The following is a 12,490-nucleotide window of genomic DNA, read 5'->3' as shown; positions in this document are numbered from 1 at the left end:
TGTCCCCCTGCCTCACTGCCCTCCACTACCTTAACAGTAGCTCCAGGGAAAAACAGCCAGTTGGCCGTGTCAGGGGGATCCAGGTTGTCTTCCAGCAGGGGAGGCTGGTGAGCAGCATTCAGCAACAACACATTGTCAATCCCCCAGCACGACTCATACCCCTCCAGCCCCCCCGCAGGCTCCTGCGCCCATCGCAACCGCACCCCCTCAGCCCGGCAACGCCACGGCAACGTCAAGATGTGCACCACTGTACTGCTGTTGGATGGGGCCCTGAGAGACCGAAAGAAAGCAAGAGAGATTTGATTATAATGATGTTAGGAGGGGGTCCTGAGAAAATGAAAGAGAGAACGAGAGCATGGTTTTATGGAGAGGCAATGGGAGGGGGAAAGAGAAGGAGAATGTATTGCTGCTAGGGAGGTGAACTGTGAGAAAAAGAAAGAGAAAGAAAGAAGAGATCTACGTGAGAAAAATGGGAAGACAGACTGTGAGATGTGTTAAAGGGATGTAGGAAGTGTGTGTGAGAGGAGGCGCAGAAGGGTGAAAGTATATGTGTGTTAGAGAGAGAGGAGAGTTGAGGAAAGTGTGAAACGGGGAATGAGATAAGATAGGAGGGAGGGGTGTGAAGAAAAGAGAGATGGGCAATAAAATAGTACGATGTGTTGATGACAGATGGGCAATGTCAATGGAGATGGCAGACAGAGGGAGATATTAAAGAAATAGAAAGGGAATGTAAGAGAGAGAGATTAAAGTAGTGTAGTGTGGGAGAAAAAGAGAAAAAGGAAAGGAACTACAAGAGATATAATCACGAGGTGATTTCTGATGTCATCACAACAACAAAGCATCTTTGAATAGCACTAAAACAGACAGGTGACAGAATAGAGACACAGAATGATGCAGGATAAAGAGGAAGGGTGCAGACCTGATCCTCTCCAGGGAAATCCAGTCATCAGAGCCATTCAGGCTGAAGGACACTACGACGCTGGGGTCTGAGTAACTGAACCGACATGAACCTGAACCTGAGAGGGAGGGAGAGAGGGAGAGAAACAGAAACCGAGAAAGAGAATGTCGGGGGACAGAGAAAGCAAGGAAGGAACAAGGAGAGAAGGAAAGGGAGAGAGAAAGGAAAGTGAGAGAGATCACGAGAGAGGGAAATTAATTGATAATAAAACTAATGTAGACATGGCATGGCATGAAGGCAAAGTAGCAAAGTGCCTTCTCCTTCCTTGTGTTACACACTCTGTGTCTTTATCTCCACCACCATGCTGGTATCCTACAAGACAAAGTGATGGTATAGGGAGGTGGGGGGGTCCAGATAAATTTAGGCAGTAAAGCAAGATCCCCTGTTGGCGGGAGGGGGACATGGGGTTAAAAGGGGTCACTAATTGACCCAGCTGGGGGGCTGTATTCTGGCCAAGCCACATCTGCAGAGCTAGGCTGCATCAGTATTTACCTGCAGTCTGTAATAATAAAGGTTGTTAACTTGTTTTTTTGCATGATCAGTGGGTCACATGGTTGCATGTTACATAGTCATGGCATTGAATGAACAGTGTTATACACCAGCAGTGTAAAAAAATACATAACATTTAATACAATGTAGTCCACTATAGTGTCACAGTGTTACCATACACATTCTTTCCTGCATTACATGGGTGTATATGTCACAGACGTGACAGAGGCTAATTTATTATGAGTTTAAATTACTATCACTAATTAATTGATTTGCCACTAATGATCTTTTATATCGGTTTATTGGTTTGTGTTATTATGGGTTCTTTTGTTTTTATGTATTTTCTTTACATTTCACTTATTTAATATGGTTGTTGTGAGGAGCACGTTTTTTTCTTTATTATTATTATGAGCTTCTAAACCGAAGGACATCCACGTGGACAATGAGGTATGTCACCTGCGCTGAACTACCAATTACCTGTTTCCACCTGCTCCCTAGTGCTAATTGTTTTCCCCTGAGTGTTTTAAATGGGGCGTGTGTTGCAGAGAGGGAAGAGCTTCATTACCATCGAGACGCGCACAAGAGAGGAGTACTGTGAGTCAGTCGGGCGCAGGGAGTTGGCTGGGAAGAGAGACGCCGAATTAGGGCAACTGTAAGACCGTGCGAGCAGAGACTGAGCAGTGCACGTCTAGTCGTGAGAGAGACCGAGAGACGTGCCTTAGTCAGGAGGCCAGTGTTTGCATTGCCTTGCAATAGTAGCGACAGACCGTGATGCGAGAGTCTCTACTGCAGGAAGTGTGATGGAAAACTTTATTGTACTGACGTCTGGGTTACAACACCCCCTCTGCCCGCCGAGGAAATCTAAGTATGTCCGAAGATAGACTCTAGCCCATTATATCATTTTGCCCAGTAATGCTGCTTTCCCGATTGGATGCCTTTCCATCCGTTGCTCCTGTCTCTGCGTCGCCACTGAAGAGAATAAAGACGAGCCCGCAGAGGCCGGTGGCGAATGGACTGAGATCTTAAAGACTGGGGATATTACGGGAGCTTGCGACGGCGCCTGAGAACTGGGTTTTGGAGTTGGGTTCCTGAGAGCTTGGACTAGCTTTTTTTTTATTTTATTTTTTTCTTGTCATAATTGGGTAGGAGCTCCTTGTGGCATAGGCACAGATAGTTAGATTTAGTTGTATTAGTTTGGGGATATTTTTAGCCCTGGTTATTAAATAACTTTTTAGTAGTTTAGTTTTTTTTTTTTTTTTTTTTTTTTTTAACTGGTTGAGTTTATGCTTCCAAGTTGTTGTACAAATCGTGTATAATGTATCTGCTTCCCTCCAGTGCTGTTATAATTACGTGTCTGCCTGTGCGGGGAAAAGTGGGTGGTTGAGGTCCCCCCGCCTCGGGTAAAGTTGGAGGGTGGCGTGGTCTATTTGGGTTTCATTTGTAGTGCCACCACCACCCGTGACATTCTAATCCACTGTCACAGTGTGGTCAATTCTCTGTAAGAAAACCATGATCCAGTGTAACCGTTTGTGCTCTCCTGTGTAAAAATAATTAATAAAAATCTATATATATTTCTCTCCATTTGATTCATTTACTTAATTTGATTTTCTTATTTTACTGTTGTCATGTGCAACATTTTTGAACATTTCTGTGGCATACCTATTCATGCCTGATGGCCACTGCATACTGCTTTGGAAATGCTGGTCTAGTGTTACAGTGATAATGTATTTCCTCTCCAGTGTTACAGTAGCAATATATTAGTGTATATTTTCTTCTGTACTCACCCAGTGCGAACTGTAGTACTGAAGCTGTGCTGGTGTTCAAAGGGACAGTGGTCTGCAATGATAAGGAGCACTCAGCATTCCCACCTTTAATATCCCCATTACCTACCTACTCAACTATCTGTTGGTTGTGATCTATTCTATGGCAGCAGTAGCTTACCTGCCCAGCTATTAGAGAGGTACATTAACACAGTTAAGGTAGACTTAAATAAGAATAACATTTTGTTTTCATTTACTTCCTATACTGTAGATTAAAAAAATCTCACCTTTGATTGCGTGGTATCCTTGCCTTAGTGTGGATCCCCCCCCATAGTGTCACACTACCTATAGATCTGTCACTCTGCATATCTTGTCCAACTAAACATCCATTAACCCATAGTGAATGTGTCTGAGGTTCTCCAAGAGCTGTTCTGTACTTCAATATTAAATCGCAGGAAGACTGGTCTGCTACAATGGCCTATATTTACCATCTCTCTCTGGCCAAATGGCTCACAGAAGGTTACTGCCCGGCCATGCATCAGGACCCCACACTGCTGCCCCACCTCACAGCTACTGCACTCTGACCTGCAGGGATAGAGAGAAGGGGGACAGAGAAGGAGTTAAAGGGAGATGGGAGAGAGAGAAGGAATGAGGAGGGAAAGACATTGGGGGCAAAAGGGAGAAAGTTGGAGTGAGTTATGAAAAGGGGGTAGAGAGAGTAAGAGGGAATGGGAGACATAGATTGAAGGGGTTGGAAGAGAGAGGAGAAGAAGAGAGAAGGCAGAAAGTGAAAGAAACAGGTCAGTGGTTAGGCAAATCCCTATTTGTAGTGTAGGCAGAAAGATCTTCCTGGCAACACAGAGGGTAAGATTAATAAAATACTACACTTGATCTCCGATAACACAAAGATCAATGAAATATACAAAAGCTTCATATCTAAACTATAGGCACATTGTCCCTTCTAGTTCTTCAGATGTAACTACTAGCCTACTACAAAGCTCTAATCAATAGCCCAGACTGCTTTCCTCCCTCCCATTGTCTTTCTCTCTCCGTCTCTCAGCTTTAAGTACCTGCACACAATGCATGCTTGCCTGTTTCCCTGCCTCCCTTTATCCCTCCTTTCCTCCCACATACCTCAGCTATAATAATTAGGCTCTCTCGATAATAATTCCCTCTCGATAGCTCAGCTGTATTCTCTACCAACCCCATACATATTGTCTGTTGGTCAGTGTGGTTCCCATGCTTACCAACAGGGTGGCTCCACTTACCAGAGGCTGGTGTCCAGCTCCCCCTGGAGGTTTGAGTCAAAATCATCTCGGAAGATGACATGATCTCCATGGATCTCCGCTGTGAGGAAGAGAGAGACAGTGAGGTAGAGAAGGGGAGAAAAGACAGAAAAGAGAGAATGGGAGAGAGAAAGTGAAGAAGAGTGAAAAGAAAGAGAAGGGGCAGAGAGTGGGAGAGATGTCATGAAATGTTTTTTCACAATTTATCACATATTGCCAGTTCAGAAACAGAAACAGGAAATAATTAAATGTGACCACAAAACAAGTACTTACAATATATAGACTAAAAGAACAACATTTTGGACTAATGTTGTGTTATCAACATTGTGATAATCCATCTAACCAAAGATTAAACAAAATTATTGAATTATAAATTGTTTCATCATAGTGTTGTGGAACTGTTTTGTGCATTCAATCTTAAGCTCATTAGATTTTCTATGAATAATAGAGTTAATTCTGCATGTATGTGTAACTGTGTGTCTCTGTGTGTGTTTGTATATGTGTGTGAGAGGGAGACAGTGTATGTTGTGTGTTAATATTTGTGTGAGAGAAAGTTTATGTCTGTGAGTGCACAGATGTGTAGCCACACAGGGTGTTTTCTGTGTTTGCACAGTTGAGTTGGCACTGTGACTTGACTCACCCAAGCTTGGCCTCAGGGGTGACTCTGTGGGAGCTGTAAGACAAAGACAGAACAGAGGTTACATCACTGACAGTGGATAGTGTTGAGGGTCTTTGACAGGTGGGGCAGGACTGGAGAGGAGAGGGATATCAGTCAGAAGAACCACAGAGCTGCAGTGGTGTTAGTGAACCTGTATGTGTCTCTCTCACTTTCTATATCTCCCTCTCTCTGGACCATGAGGAGCCTAGAGCTTAACATCAACATTCCCATCCTGTTAGACCTGTTGACAACGGCATTGTAATAGGACTGGAAGAGCAATATAGTAGCGTAGCACAGTATTACAATAATACATTAGAAAAACAGCACAGTAACCCAGTAATACATTAGTACAATAGCACAGAAGTTGCCAAAAGCAGAGCTGATGTTGAAATACTGTATCTCGAGTGTGAATGACAGTAATGAGAAGAACACACACTGGGGAAACTAACAGAGTTGATCTGACTGTGCAGCTATACTGCCACTCTTGACACTAATAGTGCCTGTGCTATCCCTCAGCTTCTGTAACAACATAAATTAACTGCAGGTGAGCGAGTCAGTCAGTAAGTATGTGTCTCAGTGAATTCATGAGAATGATTGGTTAGCTTGATGAATTTCAGAAAGGAAAAACTATCCTCCATGAATCAAATTCTCTCTCTTTCTCTCTCTCTCCCTAATAGCTGATAATGGCTGTTCATGTTCTTTTGATGCCCAAGGTATCGGCAGTAATTCTTCTTTTTAATAGCCCTCTGCTCTTCCCTGATTAATAGATAGCCGACAATTAACCATGGTCGCCACCACTCACCCTCCCGCGCTTGTCTGCTCATTAAGGCCGCTCATTAACTCCTCTCCTTAATCTCTGTCTGCACTCCCCTTTCCTGCTTAAGCCCTTATCTCTGACTCCTTTATTCTGACATTAATTTGCTCAGCAGTAGCTGGGGTCAGGTGCACACACACACTAACAAAGGCACACTCATACATAGACAAACACACACAACCAGACTGTGATGGGCAAAACACAACAGCAACCACACAGACACAACAACACAAACTATCTTCAGAGGAATTGTACACAGAGTGGAGTGCAGGCTGGGGTCAATGAGTTCTATACAATCATTTGTTGTATTATTTATTATATATTATCAAGGAACTTTTTTCTGGTTCTCTGGTGGCTGGAGGGGTTATCCACCTATGCGCTAATCCACCCACTCAAGATCTGGCTCTTACAGGAAGTTATGTGCTGAGGCAGGAAGACAGGAAGAAGTGACACATTATAAATAACTCTGCACTAGCTCTGGTCCTGGACATCCCCATTTGTTTCTGGTCTTCATTTGACATCATGACATCAGCTGTCTATCTGTCCTAGGTCTGACTACTTTTCCAATTGAAAGGTGATTCTAAAAGATACATTATCAGGCAAGACTCTCTAACTTTTTCCCAATTCTGACAGACAGGTATGGAGGTTTATTGAGTTGGGTGGTAGATTGAAGGTTAAAGAGCAAATCACTGGCTCCAGTCTGTACTCTGTCATAACCAATTCCCCATAGGGGCAACAAAACAATTGTCGCCAAAAGAACAAGCAGGAACTAAATACAGCTGCAGTACAGGCCTGGCAGAGCATCACCAGGGAAGAAGCCCAGCATCTGGTGATGTCTATGGGTTCCAGACTTCAGGCAGTCATTGACTGCAAAGGATTTTCTACCAACTATTGAAACTCACAATTTAATTCATGATTATGTTAGTTTGTCCAAATACTTTTGAGACCCTAAAACCGGGGGGAACACATATAAAATTGGATGTAATTCCTAAGCCGTTTACCCAAATTGGATGTAACTATGCTCAAATTAAAGATGAAAGTCTACATCTTGATTGTTTCCTTTCAAATCCATTGTGGTAGCGTATAGAGCCAAAATGATAACAATTGTGTCACTGTCCAAGTATTTATGGACCGAACTGTAGTATGGGGTTTAAACATTACAAATAAAATTGTCATTATTATTTGTATTATTACCTTGCAACACTTAAAGTTGTCACAAAATATACAGTGCCTAAAGGAAGTCTTCACCCTCCTTGAACCTTTTCACATTCTATTGTGTTACAAACTGAAATTTGTATGCATTTTAATAAGCTCAGGTGCAACCATTTCCCTATTTCAATAAATTAGTTGAATGGAGTACATTAAGTACTGGAATGGAGTAGATTAAATACACCTGTCCCTGTTATGTCCCACAGCTGGGTAGAGCAATACAAAGCAAAGATATTACCATGAAGACCAAGGTGTTTTCAAAATAACTCCAGGATAAAGTTATAGAAAGGCACAGATCTGGGAAGGGGTATAACATTTTTCCAAAGGAATTACAAATCCCTTCGAGCACAGTCAAGTCACAGTCTGCTTAGAGCAGACCATCCTCCCAAACTGAGCTCTACAGTGTTCCATGGCTGAGGTGGGAGAAACTGTCCATGTGTCAACAATAGCTCAGGTACTCCAAAAATATGCCCAGTATGGAAGAGTGGCAAGAAGGAAGCCATTTCTGAAAAAAGCACACATAAACCCCCACTTGGACATTCCAATAAGGCAGGTGGAACACTCTGAAAATATGTGGTAAAAGATTATGTGGTTTGATGTAACACAAAATGTAACTCTTTGGTCTAAATGGAATCATATCTGGAGCAAACCCAACACAACACATCATCCAGGTAACACCATCCCTACTGTGTAGCATGGCGGTGGTAGCATCATGATATGGGGATGCTTTGCATCCGCAGGGACTAAGAACCTTGTCAGGGTAGAGGACAAAATAGAAGGAGCTAAATATAGAAAAATCATTGAGGAAAACCTGCTTCAGTCTGCAAAACACCTAAAACTAGGAAGGAGATTTACCTTTTAGAAAAACAATGACCCCAGACACACAGCCAAAGCGACACTGGAGTGGCTTAAAAACAAGAAGGTGAATATCCTAGAGTGGCCCAGTCAAAGTCTGGACTTGAATCCGATTGAAAATCTGTGGCAAGACTTGACAATTGCTGTCCACCAACGATCCAACTTGACAGAGCTTGAACAATTTTGCCAAGAAGAATGGGCAAATATTGGACAAACCAGATGTGCAACCTTGATAGAGACATACCCTAAAAGTTGTAATTGCTGCCAAAGGTGTTACTACATAGTATTGACTTAGGGAGGTGAATATTTGGCCAAAGGGAATTAGATCAAGTCTCTTCTCTTCTTCCTGTGAGCTCTGCCATAGCTTTGTGGATTTACTGGCTACATTAAAATGGAATAAGAACATTGAAAAAGTAGACTAATCTGCAGATGCATTATTTCCCATAGGAGACTGAGCACCTGGGAGATTTAGCTGCACGGGCTTTGAGAAAAATAAGCCATCAGTACCTTGTGAAGCTTTAAAAATAATATCGAGAGAAGTGCTTTCTCATCCAAAGAGCTTTTGAAGCTCAAAGTTTTAAGATCTTCTCTGCCTTTGAGTTTGAAAGTACAGAATGATTTTCTGACTGAACACCCTCCCTCTGAGCTCTGATTCTGCTCACAGGCGTAAGCCCCAGCTAACATGAGCCCTCAACAGCCCCCACTGACACTAGCCCTAACTCTTATAGAACCACATCATATAATTTTGTCTGTTGCTCTTTTGTGGCTGTGCAGCATGGGTAGTTCCAGCCTCGAGATGATTGTTCAAAATCATGCAGTGTTATTATTAAGACATTCTTCTTTCCATCTGTCCTTCTCTGTTTCTCTGTGACCCCTCTTCCTGTCCCTTTCCCTCTCTCTATGTTTGTCTTTCTCTCTCCCTCTTTCCATATCCTCTCATTTTACTTTCTTTCAGCTTCTCCATTCTTCTGCATCCTGATTATATTCCCTTTCCCCCCTCTCTCCCTTGTGCAGAGAGTGCAACTCATTGGAGTTCATTAATCCCTATCACTTTCTTAAACACTTCAATTACTGCTCCCCTATTACATCTCCGCCACCCCCCTACATCGTTTCTCTGAGTGGAGACAGTGAGCCTCATTGGAGTTTGTTAATCCCTTTCACTTTCTTAAACACTTAAATTACTGCTCCCCTATTAGAGCATAAAGCTGTTTTAATTCCTCTATCTCTCAGCCCCCAGCTCAGGCTGTCGTCCTCAGCTTTGGATTCCTTCTAAAACCTCCATCATTCCTTCTAGAGCAGGGGGAGAGGTTAGGGAGGGGCTGGGGTTTAGGACTAAGGGTGATGGTTTGGGCTATGCAGGGGGGCTGGGGGCTGGGGAGTGGGTGGAGGGAGATAGGAAAGGTTAGGGGCTTGGGAACTGGATTGAAGCCAGGGGGCATGGGTGGAAATGATTATTTTTTAGCAAAATCTCTGTATTGTCAGTTGTGACAGATCCCTAACTGTGGCAGTCTGGTCTCCATGATTGTCTTGTTTTATCCTCCACAGATACAGATGGCCTATCAAACCCAATGCATGTTACTCCACAATGCGCAGGACTGAATTATACCTGCCCTGCGAGCAAATATACACTACACAGCTCCCCACTGGAAATAAACCAGCCTCTGTGTGTATCTGTGCTTGTCTGTGTGTCAGTGTATCAGTGTGTGTCAGTGCAGTTGGTGCACTGATGTACAGAGCAGCACAGGCCAGGCCAGGCCAATATATATATATATATATATATATATATTCTCTACAAAGAAACAATAATAAAAAATAATATATACACACTCATATACAGGCTTCTTCCATGAGTTATATGTGGATTTAATATCCATCCCCATAGCAGTGGACTCTGCAGAGGCTGTAAACCTCTGATTTATCTCCTCAGTTTAAATGAGCAGCACTGGAGACTCGTTACAGTGAAACACATCAGGATTGGGCTGTCATCGGCTCTGCAGCTGTGATATAGTGTGCGCCCCTATGTACAGAACACAACCCCCACCTCTCGTGTGTTTCCAGACTAAATACTGTTATCTCACCTGAGCTGGAATCCAATGCAAATATGCAGTTCAGCAGCCATCCGTATTAAAACATCATATGTATCAAATGACTTCAGTAGTTAATACAGCTGCTTTTCCCTTAACTAGCATATTGCATTGTATTACATTGTATTGAATTCAGTATGCTGAGGATTTCTTCATGCAGCCATTCTATGTATTACACAGACAGGCAGCTCCTCCAAGCTCAAATACAGCACTGCATAGTGCATTTACTCCACTACAGGGGGGGCTGCCTGGGAGGGGTGTACAGTGACACTGCACTGACACTGACTGAAGAGATCAACACTAAAAATTGCATCTGTAACCCTTTTTATTGATCAGCCATCTCTCTCTCTCTCTCTCTCTCTCTCTCTCTCTCTCTTTCCCTTTATTTAGTTACGTGGACTGTCCTGGGGAATGATGGGGAAAGGAATGTAAATGTGAAGGATGGGGGGCAGCAAAGGGGAGGTCAGATAGAGTTTGTATTTGTTTGGACTGGTATTGTATTTATTTGTAATTTACTTTGCTTTGCCCAAATAGCCAATATAGTTCTTCTGATGCCTCATTTGTCTTTCATTCATTCTCCATTCCCCACTCTCCCTCTTTCTCTCTCCAAATTCAACTGCAGAACTATATTGGCTATTTGGGCAAAGCAAAGTAAATTACAAATAAATACAATACCAGTCCAAACAAATACAAACTCTATCTGACCTCCCCTTTGCTGCCCCCCATCCTTCACATTTACATTCCTTTCCCCATCATTCCCCAGGACAGTCCACCTAACCACCACAGCTCTAGAACTCTCTACCAGTTCTTCTAAATTCAACCTGCCTTGCCCGCCCACCCTCCTCTTCACTCTCCTTGTTCAAACTCGCTCTGCAGTCACAGCTGTTTTCTCTGGCTCATCCCTAATCTGCTCGTGTGTTCTCATATAGCTGATTAGGACTGATTTTCCTCCTTTAGAAACGCCATCCTTTATTTGTTTTGCATTTTATCCCAGCCAAAAAATTTGCTTTGAATTTTTTGATTCTGTCTGAAGTTTTAATCTCGTTTCCAGAGCTTCTGCCCCATCACAGTGTGGTGAGTCCCCAAGGGCCATTTACCTGGGAGTTTGTGATCAAATTTCCACATTCTTCTTCTCTTGTACTTTTAATGTTACTTTTACTACCTCTGGTCATTTATATGGCCATGCCAGTAAAGCCTGTGAATTACAATCTGCCCATGAGAGAGAGAGAGAGAGAGAGAGAGAGAGAGAAGGAGCAAAAGAAGGAAAGGAGAGAGACTGGTTTCTACTTCACTCAAGCTTTTAACAACCTATTCGAAATTTGTTTATCTGCTTAATTGGACTAATTAATTAACTAATTTATTAAGTAATCAATTTGCATTAAGTACGGGGGCAACAGAGGTCTTCAGTGTGGACCAATAGGTCTGGATACATCTTTAATAGCAAGAAAACAATCTTGGACCACAGTAAAGGTAAAGCAGGTAGAGATATCCGAAAAGGTTTCGACCTGTGAGGAGCTCCTCACCTCCCTGCTCACACAGCTGTTGGGCCAGAGCATCCTTGAAAATGATGTGCCCTCGATGAGTTGCTGTAGCCCTGATAACGCAAGAGAGAGAGAGAGAGAGAGAGAGAGAGAGGAAAGTGTTAGGTTTAAATTCACATACACCAAAAATGACATTTAATTTATCTAGTGCCTCTCATGACAGGCATTACAAAATATTCAGAAATAATCAATTTCCAACAATTACAACATTAACTAAAAGTTAATTATGCAACACTGCAATCAGCAGAGAGGCCGAACAGAGAGTAACTGCCGCTGCCTCCTCGATGCCCTATTAGTAGGTACATGACTCAGGGTCACAGTAGATACAGGGCACAGTTTGTCAGTAGCAATGAAGGTATCAGATAAGATTGGTGGAGGTTAGAGGACTGGCAGGGGGCAGATTTAATGTTTTTTTTTTTACAAAGTAAGTAAACCAGACTGAGTTGAGCTGTACTGTGAGAGAGAATGTACCTATAGGTGGAAGCTGTAGTGGGTGCACTTACGATCCCCCCGAATCCTCCCCCCCACCCGCTGTCACTGGCTTTTATGGATGTCAAGGCATTTAAACATTCATCTCGCTTCATGAATAATTAAAGTGGCAGTCATCAATTAGTAAGGAGCTTGTGTGCGGCGGGCAAAGTTAAATAAATAAATAAATAAATAATTACATTCATATTTCAGCACTGGTTAAAGACTAATTTGAGTTTGGTATTTATGAATAAAACATGCAGCGTAATGAACAGCAGGAGGGCATGTAGGAACAAGACGCTTAAATATTTACTAAACAGGACTCGCTAATGAACCATCGTGCGCGCGCACACACATACTCACACGTG

General features: G+C 42.7%; 1 protein-coding gene across 1 annotated transcript in view; it reads right to left on the bottom strand.

Annotated features, from left to right (window-relative positions):
• The window catches only part of reln (reelin), a 172,695-nt gene that overhangs the window by 73,383 nt on the left and 86,822 nt on the right, over window positions 1-12,490 (bottom strand). The window contains exons 4-10 of the mRNA XM_066705548.1: window positions 11,637-11,707; window positions 5,134-5,166; window positions 4,476-4,554; window positions 3,696-3,792; window positions 3,232-3,283; window positions 920-1,016; window positions 30-270 (exon numbers count right to left, since the gene is read on the bottom strand). Of these exons, the coding sequence (XP_066561645.1) occupies window positions 30-270; window positions 920-1,016; window positions 3,232-3,283; window positions 3,696-3,792; window positions 4,476-4,554; window positions 5,134-5,166; window positions 11,637-11,707 (670 nt within the window). The remainder of the gene's footprint in view (window positions 1-29; window positions 271-919; window positions 1,017-3,231; window positions 3,284-3,695; window positions 3,793-4,475; window positions 4,555-5,133; window positions 5,167-11,636; window positions 11,708-12,490) is intronic.

Source organism: Amia ocellicauda, chromosome 5 (assembly GCF_036373705.1).
Source record: "Amia ocellicauda isolate fAmiCal2 chromosome 5, fAmiCal2.hap1, whole genome shotgun sequence".
Taxonomy (NCBI): domain Eukaryota; kingdom Metazoa; phylum Chordata; class Actinopteri; order Amiiformes; family Amiidae; genus Amia; species Amia ocellicauda.
This window is presented reverse-complemented; position numbering and strand designations above follow the sequence as displayed.